The 26,484-nt window shown below is 41.1% G+C and overlaps 2 protein-coding genes across 2 annotated transcripts in view; one reads left to right on the top strand and one right to left on the bottom strand.

The window, feature by feature from the left end:
- Positions 1–2,942, top strand: part of LOC137620600 (SCL-interrupting locus protein-like) — a 52,530-nt gene extending 49,588 nt beyond the window's left edge. Inside the window, exon 8 of the mRNA XM_068350862.1 lies at positions 1,445–2,942. Within this exon, the coding sequence (XP_068206963.1) occupies positions 1,445–1,635 (191 nt within the window). The 3' untranslated portion in view covers positions 1,636–2,942. The remainder of the gene's footprint in view (positions 1–1,444) is intronic.
- Positions 2,943–12,366: 9,424 nt separating this feature from the next.
- LOC137620599 (thymidine phosphorylase-like) overlaps positions 12,367–26,484 on the bottom strand; it is a 36,305-nt gene continuing 22,187 nt past the window's right edge. Inside the window, exons 7-9 of the mRNA XM_068350861.1 lie at positions 16,495–16,597; positions 15,160–15,275; positions 12,367–14,675 (exon numbers count right to left, since the gene is read on the bottom strand). Of these exons, the coding sequence (XP_068206962.1) occupies positions 14,517–14,675; positions 15,160–15,275; positions 16,495–16,597 (378 nt within the window). The 3' untranslated portion in view covers positions 12,367–14,516. The remainder of the gene's footprint in view (positions 14,676–15,159; positions 15,276–16,494; positions 16,598–26,484) is intronic.

Here is a 26,484-nt window from a genome sequence, read left to right as displayed (position 1 = left end):
CCTCTGTCCTCATACACCTGACAACATGATATTGCCAAATAATTCTTCTTCTCTCAAGGGGTTAAGTACTGCACTGTAATTGTTTAGTGGCCACTTTCCTCTTGGTAAGGGTAGAAGAGACTCTTTAGCTATGGTAAGCAGCTCTTCTAGGAGGACACTCCAAAATTAAACCATTGTTAGGCAGTCTAGGGTGGTGCCATAGCCTCTGTACCATTGTCTTCCACTGTCTTTGGTTATAGTTCTCTTGCTTGAGGGTACACTCAGGAACACTATTCTCTCTTACTTCTCTTCCACTTGTTTTGTTAGAGTTTTTATAGTTCATGTAGGAAATATTCATTTTAATGTTGATACTGTTCGTGATTTCTGCTGGCTGGCCAACACCAACCATATTGCGACGACTGTTTGATACCCTTGACAGTGAGGCATTTGTTGACTGAATCCCCCACTTATAGCACAGAAAGAAATAGATATTGGTTTGCGGTTCGGGGTGAGGATGGCAGGTTCCTCCTTGCCAAGATCCTTGGATATGAAGTGTTGTACAATGCTAGTGGTATTTTTAAATTTGTATCAGAAGCAGGTCTTCTTAATGGTATTTAACTTTTATATTTTTGTTGTTTTAATTGAATACTCTTTTAATCTCTATTTATAATAAACAATATCGGCGTCAATGACCTTCGATGTCAGGATGCCAGAGAACTTCAAATCATTCATTCATTCATTACTGTTCATGAAATATTTAATTTTTCCCTTTTCCTTTCCTCACTGGGCTATTTTCCCTTACAGCATTCTGCTTTTCCAACTAGGGTTGTAGTTTAGCAAGTAATAATGATAATAATAATGTTCATGAAAACACTGCAAAGTCAGTTTTAAGGCACAGTTCTATAACAAAAATGTGTACCTCCTCAATCCACCAGCTTTAGTGGCAGAAGTCACAAAATTGAGGAGCAGTCAACTTCTTTTCCCTTATTCCATTTAATTCCGGGCTGGGAAAATCCCCGACGCCTTTACTGAGGGCTTCAATGTGCATGGCTTCTGAAACATTGCTTATAAGGTTAAATTTTTAGTAAAGATGTGCCGGTTATGTTTTGTGTAGCACACAAGGTTCTCTCTGTTAATAGGTTATGTTATGTATTGCATAGCACACAAGGTTCTCTCCTTTAGTGGGATATTAATACTAAGCTCATTTCATTATGGAACATAATTTAAAGGTTTCTATTTATATACTTTGTCTTTTATACAAAATGAGCAATTGAATATCAGAAGTACTATGCAGTATTGCAGAAATATTTAGCTATAACTTGCAATCAAATTAGATTAAACTTAAGAAACTGATGTCAGTTCTCTGTGGGTTTGCAACACCTTTTTGTTACTGCAGCTCTGTAAAATCTTGTTTACTTTATCAAGAATTAGAATGGAGGAATTTAGGACTTGACTTTCTTTTCAGCTATGAGGAATCAAAACGTCAATGCAACTGGTGTGCGAGAAAGGGAACTACCTGCTGTATATAATCCAAGTAGTCTTGGTGGAGCCCCAGATTATTTATCTTCTGGCAAAGAATATTCTTGTTATGATGATAATCTGTCTATGGCTACAAAGAATTTTCTAGGAAAGTATGGCTTAGGAGGAAATGAATAAAAATCCTTCTTTTCTTCAGTTCTATCTTTTGTATTTTTGGGTAGTGTCTTTACTCTTCTTTTGAATAGAATATGTTCTTTAACAGTTTTTAAAACATCTGTACAGATTGTGTAAGGTTACATCCCCAAAAACTTATGGATGTTAATTTTGGTTTCATTTGGAGGATAGTAAAATCTTTTATCATCATATCACATGTGGCAATTCTGGTTGGTTGCTTTGATTTCTAGTTGCAGTACTGGAATATTTTAATCTTGATAATAAATAGGGTCAAACCATTTAAAACTTTTTTGGAACGTTACGCAAAAATTCCTCATGCTTTGCCTAAGACATACAGTAATTACACTTAAGGAAGACTGGCCACTTGTTCTGCAGTTTGAGATATGTATTTGCTTTAGAAATAACTATCTCCTCATTATAGTACAGAGTTAGAGTTTGATTATGACAGTCCCTGCTAATCACCTAGAGTTTCACTTAGTTTTTCTTTTTCCTACTTTCTCTATCACAGGTGAAAGAAAGTATACCTATTTTCCTTGTTGGCAGTCTCTTTTTGGATGCTGACCATTTAGTAGGATATTTTTTTGTTTTTATTTAAGCTTTAGTATATTAGTAGATTGCATTGAGGAGAAAGATATATTTTGTCAATACTGAGATATTAATAGGCATTGTTCAGGATATAGTTGATATTCAGGGCTGTGAATTGGTGCTACATCGTATCTTGTTAAAGTTAAGCGCTGGGAATGGCATTGTGCTATCCATTGCTAGTGTTAAATGAAATTTACATACCATCAAAGTGTTTTGATGTGGGTGCGTTAATTAAGTATGTCAGTTTATTAGTCTGAGCTAATTTTCACTAGTCTATTTTATTATTATTATTATTATTATTATTATTATTATTATTGATATCCATGTTTATATTAGTTAATACTTTAAGGACTCAAGTCACTAGTCTAGCAAGGGTTGGTTATAACGCTTATGTTTTATATAACCGTTTACTTTTTTCATTCATGATGTGCTTTTTGATAATATTAACTGAAAAGAGAATAACGTAAAATATAGCTATTTTCGTACTGTATTGATATACTGTACAGCAAAAGCTTCATATCAGTCTCTTGATACTTTAATGACCTTTGAACTTAGCTTTAAGTTATTTGTATGGTGAATACAACGTATATTTTTATAGATTTTTGTAGAAATTTATTTTAAATATTTTCAGTAAATGAAACCATGTCCTTGTAGAGTTTGTATATTTTAACCTGAAGTGCTTCAAATAAAATTATAATGCCTGTTGCTGTGGCGTATACTGTATTGTTTTTAATCTTTTAAGTTTTTCTCTTTCCTTCAGTTTACAATTCCACAAAACAAAGATATGTAAATGTATATAAGTTTACGTAGAGATGTTGCAGAATTGTGACATCTCATATTCTATTCAGTTATAAAAGGACAGATATAGAATCCCTATTTTCACATGTTATCGTTAACAAAATTGCATTATCATTCAGTTGATTTTTTAAACATTTCCATCAGGAAATTTTTATACCAGGTATAGGAAATAACTAAGTTTGATTTTCCATTTACACAAGGCCAGAAAGTTACTATGCCTGTTGAATTTTGCTGACAAGGAATCAAATGGCCCAGTTCAAGATCATAAATTGAATGAGTTCGAGATAAAGTGTCTGAGGAGTATGGGTGATGTATCTCGGTTTGTTAGGGTTTGTCATGAAGTAGTAAGAGTGAGAATGGGGTTGAGGAATGAATTAGCAGCTAGAGTGGTATGAATGTGTTGAGGTGGTTTGGCCATGTTGAGAGAATGGAAAATGGTCATCTGCTGAAGAAGATGAGGAATGCAAGAGTTGATGGGAGAAGTGCAAGAGGAAGGGCATGGTTTGGTTGGATGAATGGAGTGAAGAAATCCCCTGGTGACAGGAGGATAGATGTGAGAGAGGCAAAAGCGTGTGCTATTACTTTATTCTTATTATTATTATTATTATTTGTTATTGTTATTATCATTATTATTGTTATTATTGTTATTATTGCAAGCCAACCTATAACCCTAGTTGGAAAAGCAACATGCTATATGCCCAAAGGCTCCAACAGGTAAAAATAGCCTAATGAGGAAAGGGAGCAAGGAAATTAATTACAAGAGAATTAATAAAAAACCAAAATCAATTAGTTTAAGAACTGATAACATTAAATTAGATCTTTCATACATAAACTAAAAGCTTCAAAAGACACCAGTGGAAGAGAAATAAGATAGAACAGCATGCCTGAATGTACCCTTAAGCAAGAGAACTCTAATCCAAGACAGTGAAAGGCCATGGTACATAGGCTATGCACTATCTGAAAACAATGGTTTGATTTTGGAGTGTCCATCTCCTAGAAGAGCTGCTTACCATAGCTAGTCTACCAAACCCGTTCCAACAGAAAAGTATCCACTGAACAATTACATTGTAATTGTTAACCCCTTGAGCTAAGAAAAATTGTTTGGTAATCAAATGCAGTCAGGTGTGTGAGGACAGATGAGAATGTGGAGAGAAAAGGCCAGCTATTCGGTGTATGCGTAGGCAAAGACGAAATGAGCCGTAACCAGAGAGGGGGATCCAATGCAGTACTGTCTGGCCAGTCAAAGGACCCAATAACTCTCTAGCGCTAGTATCTCAACGGGTGTCTAGGAATAGAAATGAATGGCAAGCAATTGTGAGTTTCAATGGGCCTTGTTGCTACCTCGCGATATCTTATGGTGAACGCTGAGGTAGCAGCAGTAAGGGAGTCAGCATATGAAGCTCCATTGTGGTGGAAGAAGTGGGGAGGGTGCGCTGTGGTACCCTAGTAGTACCAACCAAATTCTGCTGAGTCTCATCAGGGAAGGACCAACAAAGTTAAAAAATCCCCTTTTGTTCTTTTTTATGTTGGCTACCCCCAAAAATTGGGGGAAGTGACATGGTAGATAGATGGATAATTTATGATCATCATAAAAATCATAGCAAGTATTTATTTATACCTTCTTTAGAAATTTAAGTAACATTTATAATGTGCTTTTCCGATTAGGTATTTATGTAAAGTATGAATTAGATTTGTTTTGAGTTGTTTTAATTGTATTAAAACTACTAAAAAACACCTTATCCAGTGTCATGTTAATTTAGTAAGTGTTGTTAGGACTCGAGTGGGGATCTCTGTGGTTTTCTAAGGTATTACCAAGCCCTGTTTTACAGGACTTTATTAAAGGAATACATCATCCCTCTTTTAGTCTCAGAGTAAGATGTGAAGGAAAACCTGGTTGCTTTTCATGATCAAGTGCAGTGTTCTCGTTTGTGGTATTTGCCAGTACAGTGCCTGCTTTCTCTTGGAATGAACATTCTTTTGACAGCAAATTTCTTTTTCATGAGTGAATTATCTATGAGGAACTTTATATCCAATTAGTATGGTAATTGTATCCTCAATTACTTCTGTAAATTTTGCACATCTGAAGATAGAAATATAGTGTAATTATGGAAGTATTGCTTGTATTAGTAACAAGCCATTTTTGCTTTTGATATTCCTGTGGGTCCCACGTTTATTTTCAAGTATTCATCTTTCAAAATCATATCAGGATGGCTAAGTGCCCATCACAATTGATTTTATTAGATATGTTAAAGGTTCATGACTTATTCCATAAATTGAGGCGAAGTTGATGTCAGTGAAATTTAGTAATTAAGATTAGATTATATTTTTAATACTTTATTCTGAGATAATTCCTGCAGATAACACCGGTTATTAACTGCTGAATATTGGTACAATATACATTATATGAATGACCTTAGAAATGTCATAGTGAGAATACAATGCTCTTCATTAGTGTTTAGAGAGTAGATATGTACTGGTGTGCTTGATTAAATGAGTACTGTATTTTTTCAATATTAATCTTACCCGATAATCATGTAGCTGTCAACTCTGTTGCCGACAGAAATCTACGGTCGGGATACGCCAGCGATCGCTATACAGGTGGGGGTGAACACCACAGCGCCATCTGTGGTCAGGTACTCCAGTACTTCTTGTCAACACCACCTCAATTTTTCCTCTGTCGTGCCTCCGGCTAGACCTACATGGATATGCTGTTGATTCTGGAGTTATTGCTCACGATTTGGTGATGTATTTGCTCTAGAGTTTAGCTTTCGCTATTCAGGAAGTTTTATCATTAGCTTAGCTAGCTTTTGGAATTAATTTGATTATTTATGGTGACGAAGAGAGTATGAACTCTCTTTCACTTTTAAATGGCCGACCCTTCCCTTAGACGGAAGTGTTGGTGTCGAAGAGAGTATAGACTCTCTTTCTTAATTTTGCTTAACAAAAGTTATAGATTTATTTTATATCTCTCCGCCTTTTATAGGCCTCTTCGATTAACTTCCTTTTATTATAAACTTATTAAAATTAATTTTTATATTTGTTTATATTCGACCTTTCCTAATAGTAGGCGGTCTTTTCTTGGAACCGAAGTTAATTTACATTGAGCCCGTCTTTTCGTTTTTACCTGTTAACATATTATGCTATTTTAATGTTTTTGAAAGAATTTCTTTGATAGTCTCGTACTGTTTTCAAAGTTGAACTACGTTTTGTTTTGTCTCTGCAGTTGTTGACGTTCAGAACGTTCAACTTGCGCTCTATCGTTACGATAGAGAGAGAGCATTCACGGTGTCACGTTGCAGTAAGAGTAAACCGATTCTAGCGTTTTGTTCATTCTTTCTTAGCTTAAATGGTTTTAATTCTAATAAAGGAACTTTTTATTTGGGAAATCTTTCAGTTTTTTCCTTTAACAATAATATGTTTTAACGATATATATAATTGGGCTCTTCTCTCAGGTTCTAAGTCAAGAGAGAGAGAGAGAGAGATAGAGACGGAGGGAGAGAGAGGAGGATAAACGTTTCGTTCAAGCGGGTAACGTTGTTATCGTTTTTGCTCTTCTCCCTAGTCTCTTTAGGGGAAGAAGGTAAACGTTTCTAGAGTTTTATTCTTGTTCTCAAGCTTTATGCGGTGAGAGATTTTAAACGTAGTTTATTTGATCTAGTGTTTAGTCTCTTTTCCAGCCACTGAATTATTTATCTTTCATTATGTTTTTCTGTTACATTGTAATACTGTTTTCGCAATTACTAACTTTTAATGAAGGATAGAATTGCGTGTTTCAGGTACAAACCACTTAAAGTTTCGAGTTCAGTGAAATAAGTGCAAACAGAAAATCAAAAGTGATAAAGTGATAAGCGCAAAGTGTTACAGTGTTGCGTTCGAGGGTTCGTCTGTTCGTGCCAGTTGTTCGCCTAGTCTGGGACCTCTTACAAGCTCCCAAGCCCAGGGGAGAAGTAATGTCGAAGGACTTATGGGTTCAGCAGGCCTTGATCGACGAACAGACGTTTCCCTCCGTGGTTTCGGGTGTATCTTCACACGTTGCCGACGTGATCACCCCACCCACACAAAGACGAGAGAGCCCTTTTATTCCTCGTCTGCGGAAGAGGTTTCTCGCAGAAACCATGGACCTAATCTTGCAGCTTTTAAGTGCAAGTCGGTCCCTTCCGCGCAAGTCCAACTCCTAGGTAGTGCCATTAGCACTGGGTCAGTTCGGACTTGCTGCAGTACGACAACTGCACACCTCCCAGAGAGGCAAGGTGGTATCGCAACAGGCAGTAACTCTGTCTGTTGCCGCACCAGCTGTTTTAGACCCTCAGTCTCAACGGACAGTAGCTCCGTTTGTTGTTGTCTTTCTTAAACTCTAGTGGTCTATGCTGCAGACAATGCAGTCTCAGCTTGCGGTGTTGATGCAGGAGTTTCAGGCAGAGAAGTTTAGCACACCTCCTCCTGCGAGCGCTCCTCCACCTCTGCGCAGTCCACCCTGCCAGACGTATGATGTTGAGGTTCCTCAACCTGCCTCCATGCGTGAGCTGCCGCTTTGGGAGTTGCCAGATACCAGCGCTGTGCAGCAACCTCCACTTTCCTTGAGGCAGGAGCCTCTTGCTATGCGGCAACCTCCTCAACACTTGAGGCAGGAGCCTTATGCTTTGCATCCACCATCCTTGAGGCAGCAACCTCAACTCTTGCGGCAGCCACCTCAACTCTTGAGGCAAGAACCTCAACTCTTGAGGCGAGAACCTCAACTCTCGAGGCAAGCACCTCAACTCTTGAGGCAAGAACCTCAACTCTTGCGGCAGCCACCTCAACTCTTGAGGCAAGAACCTCAACTCTTGAGGCAAGAGCCTCAACTCTTGAGGCAAGAGCCTCAACTCTTGAGGCAAGAACCTCAACTCTTGAGGCAAGAACCTCAACTCTTGAGGCAAGAGCCTCAACTCTTGAGGCAAGAACCTCAACTCTTGAGGCAAGAGCCTCAACTCTTGAGGCAAGAGCCTCAACTCTTGAGGCAGACGCAACTCTTGAGGCAGGAACCTCATGCTATGAGGCAGCCGCCTCAACGCATGCAGCAACCGCATTCTTCACAGCATGAGCCTCTCTCTGCGCAGCTACCTCCTCAACCCTTGAGGCAGACGCAACTCTTGAGGCAGGAACCTCACAGGAGCCTCATGCTATGCGGCATCCTCCTCAAACCATGAGGCAGGAGCCTCATGCTATGCGGCATCCTCCTCAACCCATGAGGCAGGAGCCTCATACTATGCGGCATCCTCCTCAACCCATGAGGCAGGAGTCTCATGCTATGAGGAGCCTCATGCTATGCGGCATCCTCCTCAAACCATGAGGCAGGAGCCTCATGCTATGCGGCAACCGCCTCAACCCATGAGGCAGGAGCCTCATACTATGCGGCATCCTCCTCAACGCATGCGGCATGAGCCTCATCCCTTGCAGCATGAGCCTCATCCCATGCAGCATGAGCCTCATACCATGCAGCATGAGCCTCATCCCATGCAGCATGAGCCTCATCCCATGCAACATAAGCCGCACGCCATGCAACATAAGCCGCACGCCATGCAACATGCTCTGCTTACCTTACAGCATGCTCTACATACAGCATGCTCTGCATACCTTACCGCATGCTCCTCAGTCACACATCTTTGGTTGTTGCCAACTCACTAGACTGTCAAGCAGTTTCATAACGTTGCCTTCTAGTCTGCTGCTTTTGCACCAGTGAAACCCTCACTGAGAGAACTTAGCTTTTCTCGGATATGGTTCCTGTAGATGAGAAAGTGCTATTCTCCCTCCTTCTGATATTCCCTTGAGGACTCTGTCATTTGGAGAGGAGCCTTTAGCTGCTTAGCCTCCTATGGACTTTTATTTAAGCATAACATGCTTCCAGGGAGGGTAATGGTTCCACTTCAGTCGCTAACCCCGTCTGTTACCACACCTGCTCCCATAGACCTTGAGCTTTGTTACAAGACATGTAGTCCAAGCTTAGTCCTTGTTAGAGGATTTTTTGTTTACGGAGTCAGTGTGTCACTGGGAAGACGTTCAACAACCAGCAGAAGTGACTTGTTGTGACGCAGTGCGGCAACCTCAGCAACCCGATAAGGAGTTGTCTGTACGACCCAGACAGTCTAGACAGCTTCGGGTTGTCGCGGTACTTCCTCGCTTCCCCATGGTTGACAGTTCACAGACTGTGCAGCAGTACCAGGATCTTGTGTCCGGCTCCGTCAGACGACTAGCTTTTAAGAGCTCCCACAAGTCGTCGCTGTCTGGAGATTCTCAGATGGACTATGGATCTGACCTAGGAACTGGGCCTCCTGGTCAATTTTGAGGAGTCCCAGCTCGTCCCATCCCAGACCATTGTCTACCTGGGTATGGATCTTCAGAGTCGAGCTTTTCGGGCTTTTCCGTCGGCCCCAAGGATCTATTAAGCCCTAGATTGCATCCAGAGCATGCTGAGAAGGAACCGATGCTCAGTCAGGTAGTGGATGAGTCTAACAGGGACACTTTCATCGCTGGCCCTGTTCATCGAGTTAGGGGGACCCCACCTCCGCCCCCTTCAGTATCATCTAGCGGCTCACTGGATAAAGGACATGACGCTAGAGACGATCTCAGTTCCTGTTTCCGAAGAGAGGAGGTCTACTCTCACGTGGTGAAAGAACAGCTTTCTTCTCAAGGAAGTCTACCTTTGGCTGTTCAGAAACCCGACCGCTGTCTCTTCTCTGACGCTTCAGACACGGGCTGGGGTGCGACTTTGGACGGACAGGAATGCTCGGGAACATGGAATCAGGAGCTAAGGACACTTCACATCTATTGCAAGGAGCTGTTGGCGGTTCATCTGGCCTTGATAAACTTCAAGTCCCTCCAGCTTAACAAGGTGGTGGAGGTGGACTCTGACAACACCACAGCCTTGGCTTACATCTCCAAGCAGGGAGGGACTCATTCGTGGAAGTTGTTCTAGATCGCAAGGGACCTCCTCATCTGGTTAAAAGATCGAAAGCTCACGCTGGTAACGAGGTTCATTCAGGGCGATATGAATGTCATGGCAGATCGCCTTAGCCGGAAGGGTCAGGTCATCCCCACAGAGTGGACCCTTCACAAGAATGTTTGCAGCAGACTTTGGGCCCTGTGGGGTCAGCCAACCATAGATCTGTTCGCTACCTCGATTACCTAGAGACTCCCGTTGTATTGTTCTCCGATTCCAGACCCAGCAGCAGTTCACGTGGATGCTTTTCTGCTGGATTGGTCCCATCTCGACCTGTATGCATTCCCGCCGTTCAAGATTGCCAACAGGGTACTTCAGAAGTTCGCCTCTCGCAAAGGGACACGGCTGACGTTGGTTGGCTCCGCTCTGGCCCGCGAGAGAATGGTTCATAGAGGTACTGCAATGGCTGGTCGACATTCCCAGGACTCTTCCTCTAGGAGTGGACCTTCTACGTCTACCTCACGTAAAGAAGGTACATCCAAACCTCCACGCTCTTCGTCTGACTGCCTTCAGACTTTCGAAAGACTCTCAAGAGCTAGGGGCTTTTCGAAGGAGGCAGCCAGAGCGATTGCCAGAGCAAGGAGGACATCCACTCTCAGAGTCTATCAGTCTAAGGGGAAGTCTTCCGAAGCTGGTACAAGGCCAATGCAGTTTCCTCATCCAGTACCACTGTAACCCAGATTGCTGACTTCCTGTTACATCTAAGGAACGTAAGATCCCTTTCAGCTCCTACGATTAAGGGTTACAGAAGTATGTTGGCAGCGGTTTTCCGCCACAGAGGCTTGGATCTTTCCACCAACAAAGATCTACAGGACCTCCTTCGGTCTTTTGAGACCTCAAAGGAACGTCGGTTGTCCACTCCAGGCTGGAATCTAGACGTGGTCCTAAGGTTCCTTATGTCATCGAGATTTGAACCTCTCCAATCAGCCTCTTTTAAGGACCTCACATTAAAAACTCTTTTCCTCGTGTGCTTGACAACAGCTAAAAGAGTAAGTGAGATCCACGCCTTCAGCAGGAACATAGTTTTCACATCTGAAACGGCTACATGTTCCTTGCAGCTCGGTTTTTTGCTAAAACGAGCTTCCTTCACGTCCTTGGCCTAAGTCGTTCGAGATCCCAAACCTGTCCAACTTGGTGGGGGACGAACTGGAGAGAGTACTTTGCCCAGTTAGAGCTCTTAGGTACTATCTAAAAAGGTCATAACCTTTACGAGGACAATCAGAAGCCTTATGGTGTGCTATCAAGAAGCCTTCTCTTCCAAGGTCTAAGAACTCAGTTTCTTACCTATTCAGGCTCCTGATTAGGGAAGCACATTCTCATCTGAAGGAAGAAGACCTTGCTTTGCTGAAGGTAAGGACACATGAAGTGAGAGCTGTGGCTACTTCAGTGGCCCTCAAACAGAACCGTTCTCTGCAGAGTGTTATGGATGCAACCTATTGGAGAAGCAAGTCAGTGTTCGCATCATTCTATCTCAAAGATGTCCAGTCTCTTTACGGGAACTGCTACACCCTGGGACCATTCGTAGCAACGAATGCAGTAGTAGGCGGGGGCTCAGCCACTACATTCCCATAATCCCATAACCTTTTTAACCTTTCTCTTGAATACTTTTTATGGGTTGTACGGTCGGCTAAGAAGCCTTCCACATCCTTGTTGATTTGGCGGGTGGTCAATTCTTTCTTGAGAAGCGCCGAGGTTAAAGGTTGTGATGAGGTCCTTTAGTATGGGTTGCAGCCCTTTATACTTCAGCACCTAAGAGTCGTTCAGCATCCTAAGAGGACCGCTACGCTCAGTAAGGAAGACGTACTTAATAAAGGCAGAGTAATGGTTCAAGTCGTCTTCCTTACCAGGTACTTATTTATTTTATGTTATTTTTGAATAACTAATAAAATAAAATACGGGATACTTAGCTTCTTTGTTAACATGTATGCTGGTCTCCACCCACCACCCTGGGTGTGAATCAGCTACATGATTATCGGGTAAGATTAATATTGAAAAATGTTATTTTCATTAGTAAAATAAATTTTTGAATATACTTACCCGATAATCATGATTTAATTGACCCACCCTTCCTCCCCATAGAGAACCAGTGGACCGAGGAAAAAATTGAGGTGGTGTTGACAAGAAGTACTGGAGTACCTGACCACAGATGGCGCTGTGGTGTTCACCCCCACCTGTATAGCGATCGCTGGCGTATCCCGACCGTAGATTTCTGTCGGCAACAGAGTTGACAGCTACATGATTATCGGGTAAGTATATTCAAAAATTTATTTTACTAATGAAAATAACATATTTCCAAATTTGGGAATTAAAGTATTTCTAAGATGAATTAGGTGAAGAGAGAGAACGAATTCATTTATTTCTTTATACAAAAGTCTAATAGATGATACAGTTAAGAGCCCTTTAAACGGGCATTGGAGATATGATGCTACAGTTTATTTATATGAACTTTAAAAGAACAGTGCTCTACATGGAAATCCTTCATGATAAACTATAAAAGACTCTGAGGTTTATGAACCTGGTCTATAAACACTTAAAAGTTTCAAAAGATCTCGGCTTTATGAAAACATGCAGCGTACTAAACTACTATTAAAAACATACTTGAATAAAACAGCTGAATTGTCATCAGCAGTATAAATATATTAACATTTTGTATATTTGATGTTTACTATCTTTCATGCATCAGTTTTTTGGACATTTCATGAACATGAAAGGTTCAACCATACATGGCTTCAAGAATTTTTTTCTTGAAGCTTAGGTTCTTAATAGGATACTCTAGAAATATAAAAATAACTGATATATAAAAGAAATACCAAAAATATAAAAAAAAAAATAAGTGTATCATACTTTATATTTAACAATCAAGAGGAAGGTGGAGAGGTAAACTACTCTGATGATAATGACAGGTAAAGAATTGTGACAGATGCTTTATAAAATGTTAATAAAGACTCACAATCGTATAGGATGAGAGGGAGAGATAAGTAGATGAGAGTGTGTTCAATTGAATTAGCAGATATAGATAGATCGAAGTAAATTGTACTTGCTAATACTGTAAAGGAAAGGAATGATTATATTAAAAAAAAAATCAAATGAGTGTGGGTGACCTAGTGTGTGGTAAAATGTGTAGGTCAAATAGGGTTTGTAAGTTTTCCAGAACTTTGTAAGGACCCAATCTGGCTACTATATGTATGTAAATGTTCTGTTTAAGTATAGCATGCATGCACATTGTGTACTTATTTTCCAGTTACAGTGTACAGTTTAGGGTTTTCAGGAACATACAGTAGTTAAAAGCATCTATCAAAGCCACTGAAAACACTTACAAAATAGTCACCAAATCTCCTTACATGGAAAAGAAGTGATATAAAAAAGTTCAAAGTTGCCAGGAACACTTTCTTTTACTGGTATTTATCCAGTTTTATCTTAACTCTAGTTTGAGATAGAGCGGACATATTACTACCACTACTACAGCCAAAAACTACACTATATTAAAATTGTACTTTTGGTTAGATCTTGTATCGTTTTGCTCTGGATATCTATACAAGTTATGTTTATCAGTGTATTGACCAGTTTAACTAAATCACTGAAACAATATTCTTAACTTTCATAGTGCTTTACTGCCTTGAAAATATGTAGGACACCTTTATATTAAGAATGACCTAAGGGTTTCCAGTAACTAACGTATATAGACTCCTGGACAAAATTTGAATAATATGGTAGAAGCAGAGTTTAAAGTTACACTAGTATTTTATATTATTTGGACACTTGAGCATCTTTCAGTGAATTTTAGAAATAGATGGCCATATAATTATATTTACTCAATAGATTGAAAAAGTTAGGTTGACACATGTTTTCACAGTCGTTGATGGTATATTTCGGTTATTTTTTCACGCATACATCTGAATTAAACTTAATTTTGCACTAACGTTGATGCTGTACACTGTATTTGTTATTTTTTTCACGCATACATGTGAATTAAACTTAGGTTGCACTGTCGTTGATACTGTATATCTGTTCTTTTTACACGTACATCTGAATTAAACTTAGGTTGCACGATCATTGATACTGTATTTCCAATGTTTTTTCATGCATATATATGTATTAAACTCATTTATTTGTCATTTGAATTAGATAGTTTCCTAATGTGACATTATTACTGTATTAGAATTATTTTAATGGGAAAGGAAGGTTTTTTAAAAATGGGCTAATAAATTTCAGTGAAGAAAATAGTCGAGTTGTTGATAGAGAATTGATGGGCCATTTCACTGAGATCCTGGGAACTATGCTCTTTGATAACTACTAGATTAGATGCAGCTACAGTATACACGAATGTACTGCTTCCGCCTCATTTATTAGTCTATCATAGTCACTTTTAGATCCCAAGTGATGAAAGAAATTATGTCACCAGGAAGCTTACTTACAGTAGATGATATATACTTCTTCCTGTATTGTATCCAGAACATTTCAGCTCTATCTCAAAGCTAAGATTACACTCGAATGGTACTCTTGGAGTTCATCCAATCTTATTTGCCTACATTATTTTTGCAGCAATTAAAGGAACTTGTTGAAAAGTATACGTATTTTGAATGTTAGCTGACTGTTTGATTTCTTGCAATGCACCCTGTGGAAGGGGTTCGTCATGATGCAACTGGGCCCATGCTTCACCTTCTCTTACACGCTCACCAACAACCTTTTGGAAAGGTAAAAAGAGAAATAACTGGTGAATACAGAATTCTGAGCTGTAGAAATAACACTTGTGAGAAACAAAGTTGTGTATAACTTCAAAGCTGAGAAACCAATTGAAATTCATTGAAACATTCTATTAATAGTTGTCTGGAATATCTTTATATTTCAGTGAAGAAATTATTTTAAATGTGCTAAAAAATACAGCTATCAAAAAGTAAGCATTTCAATGTAAAAGACTTAAGTTTAGATAAAATTTGTTACAGAATTCTCGATTTGAATTTAGCACTGCTATACGGCGTTTAAAATACATTTTGTTTGAATTAAATGTTAGTGGATCAAGTATATCAGTTTTTCACTTGGTTGGAATTGTTTCAAATTTTTCTCTTCATCACCCAAAACATGAGCCAAGGCAAAGAATAAAAATTAAATGCAGTTGGTATATTTGGTTAAGTGCACCAAGTACAAATTTATAGAATGTATAAACTGACCTTTAGGAGTACTATGCCAACGGCATGGTTTACAGGGTCACCAACTCTCTTCCGTCCTGCCCCAAGTGCTAGAGATAGCACAGCTAACTTCAAGGAGTCAACATCAACTAGTAGTCCTTGAAAGAAAAATTATATTAAATTTAAACAATTAAAGAGACAAAGAAGAAAGTAAATTATTAAATTGATAAGATAATCAACTCAATATATCTATCTTCAAAATATTTTATTTATCTTCAAAATAAAATGTGCAAAGGAAATTAAACTGATAGCAAACTATAATGTGATTAATCTTTAAAAATAACATGTTGAACAACAGGGAATCTACGTTTATACATATTGATGGCTCTAAATCTGATGCTGGCATTGGATTCGAAGTATATAATAGGGCTTTTAATTGCAGTGATGCACTTTCTCTAGTATCTTCTATATTTACTGCTGAACTATATGGCATACTAACCGCTATTGAAAAAATAGCATTAAAAGAAGAGGGTAATTTTACCATTTTTAGTGGTGCAAGAAGTGTCCTACAAGCTTATAGAAGTTTTTAATACCAGTAACCCTTTAGTTTAAAGATTTTAGAGTGGATTTTCATTATTGGGCTGAGAGGTATAACAGTTCGATTTTGCTGGTATCTGGCACACGTAGGTGTGTCTGGAAATGAGAAGGCAGATTTACTGTCAGAGAATGCTGCATCTTGAGTTGCTATCAAGAAGGTATCCCATCCTCTGTAATGATTTTTTACCTATCTTTAAGAAAATGTTTTATAATAATTGGCAACAGCATTGGGATAGTTTAGTTGGAAATTAGATGAGAGAAATAATGAAAGTTATACAGTATATCCTTGGAGGTATAACATGATGCCCCAAAGGTGGGAGACTTTTTGTAGTCTCCGCATTGGTCACGCTCAGTTGTCACCCAAGTTTCTGATGACTGGCCAACAGCAGCCATATTAAAATGGCTGTTTTGTACCCTTGACAGTGAGGCATTTGTTGACAAAATGCCCCACTTTTAGCACCATAAGAAATAGGCATCTTTTTGAGGCTCGAGGCTCGAGGTGAAGATGGCAGGTTCATCCTTCCCAAGATTCTTAGGCTGCCTGTGTTGTTCCAGGCTACTGGTATTATCAGATTTATTTCAGAAACAGGTCTTCTGAATGCTATTTAAATCTTATAAGGACATCTTTGCTTTTAGGGTTTTAAATTGAATATTCTTTTACTCTTCAATGACCTTCAATGTCAGGATGCCAGAGAACTCTTAATCAATCAATCAGTCACTCTATAGAAATAACAGTGATGGGACGTAAGTGTTTACCTGTAGAGTTAGCTACATGCTTACCTGTACAATGGGCTGGCACTGGAGTAATGTACTTAGCAGAGGGCAACATTTGATAATCCGCTGTTGGTCCGCAGAGAGATTCTGCCACGACAGCTGGGACTCCCTGGCGTATATGAGATACTTTGATTAATCATACAGGATACATTTTCTACATTTTTTATAAATGTTTATGCTGTATTAGCACAGTAGATTTATTTTCCCTGGACCTTAGAAAAAGATAGGCACTTTAACTTTGCCTTAGTCAAAACACTTTTAGATAGAATTACTTCATTCTGTAATCAACTTTACTAGATATTTTATACAGTACAGTACTTGCAACTGGATAAAAGTTCAATTACACATATACGTACATACATACATACATGAATATGTATATGCAATTTTCATATCTATACAAACAAAATGTACAATATGTCATCTTCATGAAAATTTTTTCTTTGTTTCTTCCCCTTATGAAGTTAGATGTTAAATTTATTCTCTAAATTCTCTTCTATCTTCTAAATTCCCCTCAGGCCCGTATCTTCATTTATCATCCCTTTCCAGAATTTCCTGGTACTCCTATAGTTCTTTATCCAGCCACTTCAATATTTACTTTTTCAATATTAAACTTACCCGATAATCATGTAGCTGTCAACTCCGTTGCCCGACAGAATTCTATGGAGGGATACGCCAGCTATCACAATACTAGAAGGGGGTGTACTTACCAGCGCCACCTGTGGCCAGGTACTCAAGTACTTCTTGTTGACACCTCCTCAATTATTCCTCTGTCGTGCTTCCGGCAAGACGTTCTGGGATACGCTTATGGTCTTCGAGTATTTTCACGGCTAATTGGTGAAGTATTCTCTCAGATTAACGGCTGTCGCTTTACTGGAAACCTTCTTATATTAGCTAGATAGCTTTTATATAGTCCTGATTAACGGTTAACGAATTTTTGCTTGATTTTGGAACCCCCTTTGGCTAACTCTTTGGATTCAAGATGTCTGACATTTCGCAAGCTCCCTCCCATAGACGATGTAGGTCTTGCAATAGGCGTATTCCGAAGGCCTCGGTAGATCCTCACACCGCTTGTTCTGACTGTAGGGACAGACCCTGTCAGTTAGAAAATCGATGTGAGGAATGCGCCGGACTTTCGGAATTGGAATTTGTCCGTCTTTTGAAATATTCAACTAAGTTAGAGAGAGGTAGAGTTAGGAGGAGTTCTTCTCACTCTTCACTGTTTTCCTCACCTCATGATCCCCTACCTTTTCCTACCCCTGTAGTGGCTACCCCCGAACCTACTGTTTGCCCTCCGCCTGATATGTCTGTTGTTTTGCGTGCTATTCAGGCCTTAGGCGATAAAGTAGAGTCAGTGGTAAGTGACCATAAGTCTCTGATGGCCGAAGTAAAGGAACTTAAGGTCAAGAGTGCAGTGGGTGGAATTAGTGCCAGTGCTGTGACGAGTGCTAGTGTCAGTGCAGTGCCAAGTGCTAGTGTCAGTGCCAGTGTGGTGCGTGAGGATATTTCTGTGCGAGCCAGTCGTCCTCCCAGTCCGGGACCTCTTGCAAGCTCCCAAGCCCAGGGGAGAAGCAATGTCGAAGGGCATAAGGGTTCGGCAGGCCTTGTTAGGCGCACAGAAGTATCCTCGGTGGTTGCGGGCGTGTCTTCCAAAGACCGTCACTCCCACCTGCAGACGATTGAGCCCGTCTTTATCTCGTCCGCTGATCAACTGTCTGGGAAGAAACGTTGGTCTCAGGTCTCGAGACCGCTTAAACGCAGAGTCCAGTCCGCGAGTGCTCAGCCAGGTTGCAGTCATTGGCTCAGCTCTGACTCGCCTCAGTCATCTGTCGACTGCACTCCGCCCAAGAGGAGTAAGGTTCTGCCACAACAGAGCTCGACTGTTAAGGCTTTTCCTCAGTCTGCTGTCGTTTCTGCCGATCCCAAGTGGACTCTTCTTCAGTCCATGCAAGCACAGCTTTCGGACTTGATGCGTGAGTGTCGGGCTGAGAGTGTTGCGCCTCCGCCTCCGCCTACACTCCCTCCGCCTGCTCTCGCTCCGCCTGCGTTCGCTCCGCCTGCGCTCGCTCCGCCTGATCGCAGTACCACCTGCCAGGCGTACGATGTTGAGCCACATTCTGAGTTTGCTGTTCCCAGTGGTGTTCAGCCTCCGCCTTCGTTAAGGCAACCTTTGCTATGGGATCAGGAGGATTATACCTCTCTTCCTCCGCCTCCCCTTGCTGCTCCACCAGTGGTGCAACTCTCGGTTGAGGTACAACAACCTCTCCCGTCCTTGAGTCAGTCTCCTCAGCTCTCGCTGCAGCGAGCTCAACCCTCCACCAGGCAGGCACCACTACACCTTGGCCTTGCGCCTCAGGAGCCTCAGCTTGCGAGACATTTACCTTGTTCTGCGCAGCCTCAACCTCATCATGCTCCGCTCATACCACAGGAACAGGATCTTGCTACTCCGCTTCCTCCAACCGCTCAGCAAGCGCTATCCTTGGGTTCAACCACTCATGCTAGGAGTCAGCCTCCTCCACCCATGCGCCTTCCTTCTGCTTCGTCTGTTATTCAGCCTTTGCAGTCTGAGCCTCAGGTTTTCCGTCAACAGACACTTGAAGAGGAAACCACTAATATTGTTCCTTCTCGTTCTGACTCTGCAGTTCAGCATTCTTGTCCGATCTCTTCGCTACACTCTGGTGATGAGGCTTCGGATGATGAGGAGGCACACCTGGATCCCTCATCAGATGTGGATGAATCCAAGCTTTCTCCACAGTCTATTGATTTTCGTAAGGTCTTGGCTCTACTTAGGGAGGTTTACCCAGACCACTTTGTCTCTGCTATTCCCCGCTCTCCACCATCTGAGTTTTCGCTGGGCGTACAACAAGCTAAGTCCACCTATACTAAGCTAGTCCTAGCTAGATCCTCTAAGAGGGCATTAAGGATCTTAGGGGAGTGGCTGCAGTCTAAGCAACACCTTGGCAAGACTTCCTTCATGTTCCCTCCAACGAAGCTCACTTCGAAAGCGAGCGTTTGGTATGCCACAGGGGAAGCACCAGGCTTGGGAGTACCTGCCTCTGCCCAGGCTGACTTCTCAAGTCTGGTAGACTCGCCTCGGAGAACTGCTATGAGGCGCTCTAAGGTTTGTTGGACCTTCTCAGACCTGGATCACTTACTGAAAGGAATGTTTAGAGCATTTGAAATGTTCAACTTTCTCGACTGGTGCCTGGGGGCCCTCAGCAAGAAGACCTCTCCTGCGGACAAAGATTCTGCCATGCTATTAATGTCCTGCATGGATAAGGCCATTAGAGATGGATCGGGTGAGCTTGCGTCGATGTTTGTATCAGGGGTTTTGAAGAAAAGGGAACAACTGTGTACCTTCCTTTCCGCCAGCATTACACCTTGCCAAAGGTCACAACTCCTTTTTGCTCCGCTCTCGAAGTTCCTCTTCCCCGAAGAGCTGGTTAAGGACTTGTCTGCTGCCCTGATACAAAAGGATACACACGATCTTGTAGCCTCATCGGCTCGTAAGTCTAAGGTTGCTACCTCAGTCCCCAAGACTTATCGCTCACCAGTGGCTGATACCCCTGCTACGAGGTTCATACCGCCCTTTCGTGGTAGAGCCCCCAGCCGAGGAAGCTCCCGTTCAGACTCTCACAGGAGCAAGTCTAGGAAAGGATCCAGGACATCTAAAGGAAAAAACTGACTCTCCGCATCTCCAGACAGCAGTAGGAGCCAGACTCAAGATCTTCTGGCGAGCCTGGGAGAAGAGAGGTGCAGACGCCCAGTCTGTCAGTTGGCTGAGGAACGGTTACAGGATTCCATTCTGCCTCAAACCACCTCTGACCACATCGCCCATCAACCTCTCTCCCAACTACAAAGAAGAGGACAAGAGGCTAGCATTGTACCAGGAGGTGTCGCTACTTGTGCAGAAGAAGGCAGTGGTTATAGTCCGGGACCATCAATCCCCGGGCTTCTACAACCGTCTCTTTCTTGTGGCCAAGAAGACAGGAGGTTGGAGACCGGTGCTGGACGTCAGCGCTCTCAACGAGTATGTCACCAAGCAGACGTTCACGATGGAGACGACCAAGTCGGTCTTAGCAGCGGTCAGACAGGAGGACTGGATGGTCTCGTTGGACTTGAAAGATGCATACTTTCACGTTCCTATTCATCCAGACTCCCAACCTTTCCTGAGATTCGTTTTTGGAAAGGTTGTCTACCAATTCCAAGCCCTGTGTTTTGGCCTAAGCACAGCTCCTATGGTCTTTACTCATCTGATGAGGAATATAGCAAAATTCCTACACTTGTCGAACATCAGAGCCTCCCTCTACCTAGACGACTGGCTGTTGAGAGCCTCCTCGAGTCGTCGTTGTCTGGAGAATCTCAATTGGACTTTAGACTTAATCAGAGACCTAGGTCTATTAGTCAATATAGAGAAGTCTCAACTCATTCCCTCCCAATCCATTGTGTACCTGGGAATGGAGATTCGGAGTCAGGATTTTCGGGCTTTTCCATCGGCCCCCAGGATAAGCCAGGCCCTAGAGTGCATCATGAGCATGCTGAAGAGGAGCAGTTGCTCAGTGAGACAGTGGATGAGTCTCACAGGGACCCTCTCATCACTGGCCCTGTTTGTCGAGCTAGGGAGACTCCACCTCCGCCCTCTTCAATTCCATCTTGCAGCTCATTGGGACAAGGGTTCGACTCTCGAAGCAGTCTCTATCCCTATCAACCAAGAGATGAAGACCACTCTCCTGTGGTGGAAGCACAACCTCCTTCTCAAGGAGGGTCTATCGTTGGCCATTCAGACCCCCAATCTTCATCTCTTCTCAGATGCATCGGACTCGGGCTGGGGTGCAACCTTGGACGGACGGGAATGCTCGGGAACGTGGAACGAGGAACAAGGATTACTCCACATCAACTGCAAGGAGCTGCTAGCAGTTCATCTAGCCCTGTTGAACTTCAAGTCCCTCCTGCTAGGCAAAGTGGTGGAGGTGAACTCAGACAATACCACAGCCTTGGCTTACATCTCCAAGCAAGGAGGGACCCATTCGAGGAGCCTATACGAGATCGCAAGGGACCTCCTCATTTGGTCAAGAGGTCTAAACCTCACTCTGGTCACGAGGTTCATTCAGGGCGATATGAACGTCTCAGCAGATCGCCTAAGCAGAAGGAATCAGGTCATTCCCACGGAATGGACCCTCCACAAGAGTGTGTGCAACAGACTTTGGACCTTGTGGGGTCAACCTACCATAGATCTGTTTGCCACCTCCATAACCAAGAGACTTCCGCTGTATTGTTCCCCTGTTCCAGACCCTGCAGCAGTTCATGTGGATGCTTTTCTACTGAACTGGTCCCATCTCGACCTGTACGCATTCCCACCGTTCAAGATAATAAACAAAGTTCTGCAGAAATTCGTCTCGCACGAAGGGACACGGCTGACGCTGGTTGCTCCCCTTTGGCCTGCAAGAGAATGGTTCACAGAGGTACTTCAATGGCTAGTCAACTTCCCCAGGACTCTACCTCTAAGAGTGGACCTTCTACGTCAACCTCACGTAGACAGGTTGCACCCAAACCTCCACGCTCTTCGGCTGACTGCCTTCAGACTGTCGAAAGATTCGCTAGAGCTAGAGGCTTTTCGAAGGAGGCAGCCAGTGCGATTGCCAGAGCAAGAAGGGTTTCCACTCGTAGAGTCTACCAGTCTAAGTGGGAGGTCTTCCGAAGCTGGTGTAGAGCCAATTCAATATCCTCTACCAATACCTCTGTGACCCAAATAGCTGACTTCCTTCTACATCTTAGGAATGAGAGATCCCTTTCAGCACCTACGATTAAAGGATATAGGAGTATGTTGGCTTCAGTTCTCCGCCACAGAGGTTTGGACCTGTCTTCCAACAAGGACCTTCAAGACATTCTTAAGTCTTTTGAGACGTCTAAAGAACGTCGTCTTTCCACTCCAGGCTGGAATCTAGACGTAGTCTTAAGGTTCCTTATGTCATCTAGGTTCGAACCTCTCCAGTCAGCTTCCTTCAAGGACCTTACCCTCAAGACTCTTTTTCTCGTTTGCCTTGCAACAGCTAAGAGAGTCAGTGAGGTTCATGCCTTCAGCAAGAACATTGGTTTCACAACCGAATCTGCAACATGTTCTTTTCAGCTTGGATTCCTAGCAAAGAACGAGCTTCCTTCACGTCCTTGGCCTAGATCGTTCGAAATACCTAGCCTCTCCAACATGGTAGGTAACGAACTAGAGAGAGTTCTTTGCCCTGTCAGAGCTCTCAAATATTATCTTAAGAGGTCTAAACCTATTCGAGGACAGTCAGAAGCCTTATGGTGTGCCATCAAGAAACCTTCGAGACCCATGTCCAAGAATGGGCTTTCGTATTATATAAGGCTTCTGATCAGAGAAGCACATTCTCACTTAAAGGAGGAAGACCTTGCATTGCTGAAGGTAAGGACCCACGAAGTAAGAGCCGTAGCTACTTCGATGGCCTTTAATAAAAACCGTTCTCTGCAGAGCATAATGGATGCAACCTATTGGAGGAGCAAGTCAGTGTTTGCATCATTTTATCTGAAAGATGTCCAGTCTCTTTACGAGAACTGCTACACCCTGGGACCATTCGTAGCAGCGAGTGCAGTAGTAGGTGAGGGCTCAGCCACTACATTCCCTTAATCCCATAACCTTTTTTAACCTTTCTCTTGAATACTTTTATTGTTGTTTTTATGGTTGTTACGGTAGGCTAAGAAGCCTTCCGCATCCTTTGATTTGGCGGGTGGTCTATTCATTCTTGAGAAGCGCCTGGGTTAAAGGTTTGGTAGAGGTCCTTTAGTAGGGGTTGCAACCCCGTGTACTTTGGCACCTTTGGGTTGATTCAGCCTCCAAGAGGAACGCTGCGCTCAGTAAGGAAGACGAACTTTAAATAAAGAGGCAGAGTAACGGTTCTATTCGACTTCCTTACCAGGTACTTATTATTTCATTGTTATTTGAGATAACTGTTATATGAAATATGGGATACTTAGCTATCCTTTAATCTTGTACACTGGTTTTCACCCACCTCCCTGGGTGTGAATCAGCTACATGATTATCGGGTAAGTTTAATATTGAAAAATGTTATTTTTATTAGTAAAATAAATTTTTGAATATACTTACCCGATAATCATGATTTAATCGACCCTCCCTTCCTCCCCAGAGAGAACCAGTGGACCGAGGAATAATTGAGGAGGTGTCAACAAGAAGTACTTGAGTACCTGGCCACAGGTGGCGCTGGTAAGTACACCCCCTTCTAGTATTGTGATAGCTGGCGTATCCCTCCATAGAATTCTGTCGGGCAACGGAGTTGACAGCTACATGATTATCGGGTAAGTATATTCAAAAATTTATTTTACTAATAAAAATAACATTTTTTCCTGAAAAGCTGATTCTCCTCCCTTTTTATGTGTAAAATCCATATCAATTTTTGAGTTTGTAGCCTTTTCTTCAGTTTCTGGAATCATTTCCACCAATTTCTCATTCATAGTATGATTTTCCACTATTTCAACCATGAATCTTAACATTCTTATGTCACACCTTATGAAAATCTTTTTCCATTATCTTTGTCAGTAACTATGATTCTCCTGCATAGTGAAAGTTAATTTGTCTCTGATTTTTTATTGTGAATTTTTTTTATTAATTTCCGATGTTTTGTGTAATAAATTGTTCAATAATTAACATTACAAACCTATAAGATTATTGTATAGTATGGGTATTTACGGAACACAAGGAATATTTAGGGTAAATTTCATTTATTTCCTATGGGAAAATTTGTTTTAGTTTACGAGCATTCTATTTTGCAAGCGCTTTCTCCCAGGGTAGATTAAACTCTTAAACTGATGTCCCACTGTACACTGTATCATTTCAACAAAGTTTTTTATCATAAAATGTTTGCTTGTCTTTCGATTATTTTTAAAATGTGAATAACGAACTGATATTTATTGTGTAGCGTTATTGAATATTAATGTTATTCGTGCATTTCTGTTTATTTTGCTGGAAATTTTATCCTTGCAAAAATGGCAAAGAAAAAAATGTTACGGCACCTCGTAGTAACGGGGGATGTTGAGGAAGGAGAAGACTAATTGGTAAGGGACCTCAGATAGTGGTTTTAACACACCCGTTACTATACCGACACCCTATAAGGGTGAGCGAGCTGGGTATATTCCTGGCATTCCATGCAACTTTTTTCTCTGGTATATTTAGCAGTATTTATACCTTAGAAATAGTGCTATAAGGAGAATTTCACGGAGCGACACAGGTTTCTCGCCCAGAAATAGATTTTTCCTTCATCAAAATCCCTTTATTCAGTATATAGTTTAGATCTGTATATAAAGGAAGGGGGAACTTTTCCCTAATTTATAGTTAGGTAATCTATGCCAGGATAGGTAGTATTTGAAGATCTATGATGAGTTAGGTTAAGATCATAGAATTATTTTGTAGTTCAAATTTAAGGCTATTATCATAACAAGCTCTTCTATGTGCGGTAGATCCTAAATTTTCTGCAGGTGCTTGTTACACATTCCCAGAGTATATTTCGTCTTACAAGTAATCATGGAAATCAGAAATAGGAGCATGTTTGGAATTCCCTTTTGCTGAATTTGATGTTACTTGAGAAGATTAGAAAATGAGATACACAATGAGACTCAAAAAAGAATTGACGGTTTCAAAATATCAAAATTTTGACATTTTAAGAAAGGTCTGTACTCATCTGAGTTGCAAGAGACAAGAATTAACTTAATCCTCACTAGCCATAGGTGCTATCTTCAACATCTTTGCAATTGTGACAAAATCTGAGTACTGGCAGGATGGCTTGAAATTAACATACTTTTATGGACCTGAATAACCAAGTTATTGCTTGTTTCAACAGTTCAATTTAGATATCTTTTATATTACAGCGTATTTTTTTCCTCAAGTTAATGTTTATCTGATATGGAAAGCTTTCTAATATTCTGTGGCTTCCTCTAGGTAAGGGTAGACGAGACCCTTTAGCTATGGTAAGCAGGTTTTCTTGGAGAAGGACATTCCAGAATCAAACCATTGTTCTTTAGTCTTGAGTAGTGCCATAGCTTTTGTACCATGATCTTCTTCTGTCGTGGGTAGAGTTCTCTTGCTTGAGGGTACACTCGGGCACACTATTCTGTCTTATTTCTCATCCTCTGGTTTTGTTAAATTTTTTATAGTTTATATAGGAAATATTTATTTTAATCTTGTTACTGTTCTTAAGATATTTTATTTTTTCTTGTGTTCTTTCCTCACTGGGCTATTTTTCCTGTTGTGGCCCCTGGGCTTATAGCATCCTGCTTTTCCAACTAGAGTTATAGCTTAGCAAGTAGTAGTAATAATAATAATAATGATAATAATAATAATAATAATAATAATAATAATAATAATAATAATAATAATAGTCACTACCAAGGCTAATTTAATAACAGTCAAGTACCCCATGTAATTTAATAGAAAATGGTATGTCTACTTATCAAAGAAAACTGTATAATCTTTGTATTGTGCCATTTTCTATGTCAAACTTATCTGGCCATCTTTCGATTTGAAATATATTTCAGTTTTTATTTTTGAATGAAATTATTTAAGTGGTGTACGATTTCTCACATTTTTTTTTTTAACTTTTTGTTTTGTGGGTTCAGCAACGAGCGACTTAGTGTTTATGTGAATAAAATGTGCTGTGTCACATTTACTCTAAATAATATGCGTGATAATGATAAAAAACTACCATGGTTTCATAAGTAAACTGTGGGGAACTGAAAACTTTCAAATTAGCAGTTTCATACATCTACATAGAATGCTTATCAGTAATGTGTTGAATTAATCTCTGCCAAGTGCTCCATTCACCCTTGGATTTCCAAATTCTTTTGTTTCTTTAATATTAAGGAAGATTCTTTGTAGTATTACGTTCATGTAATCTGTCCCTTCTTTTTTTTTCTCGGTAACACATCCAAATCATTAGTATTTTCACCTTACTAATGTCATCCATTCTCTCC

The sequence above is a fragment of the Palaemon carinicauda genome, chromosome 27 (genome assembly GCF_036898095.1).
Source record: "Palaemon carinicauda isolate YSFRI2023 chromosome 27, ASM3689809v2, whole genome shotgun sequence".
NCBI lineage: Eukaryota > Metazoa > Arthropoda > Malacostraca > Decapoda > Palaemonidae > Palaemon > Palaemon carinicauda.
This window is presented reverse-complemented; position numbering and strand designations above follow the sequence as displayed.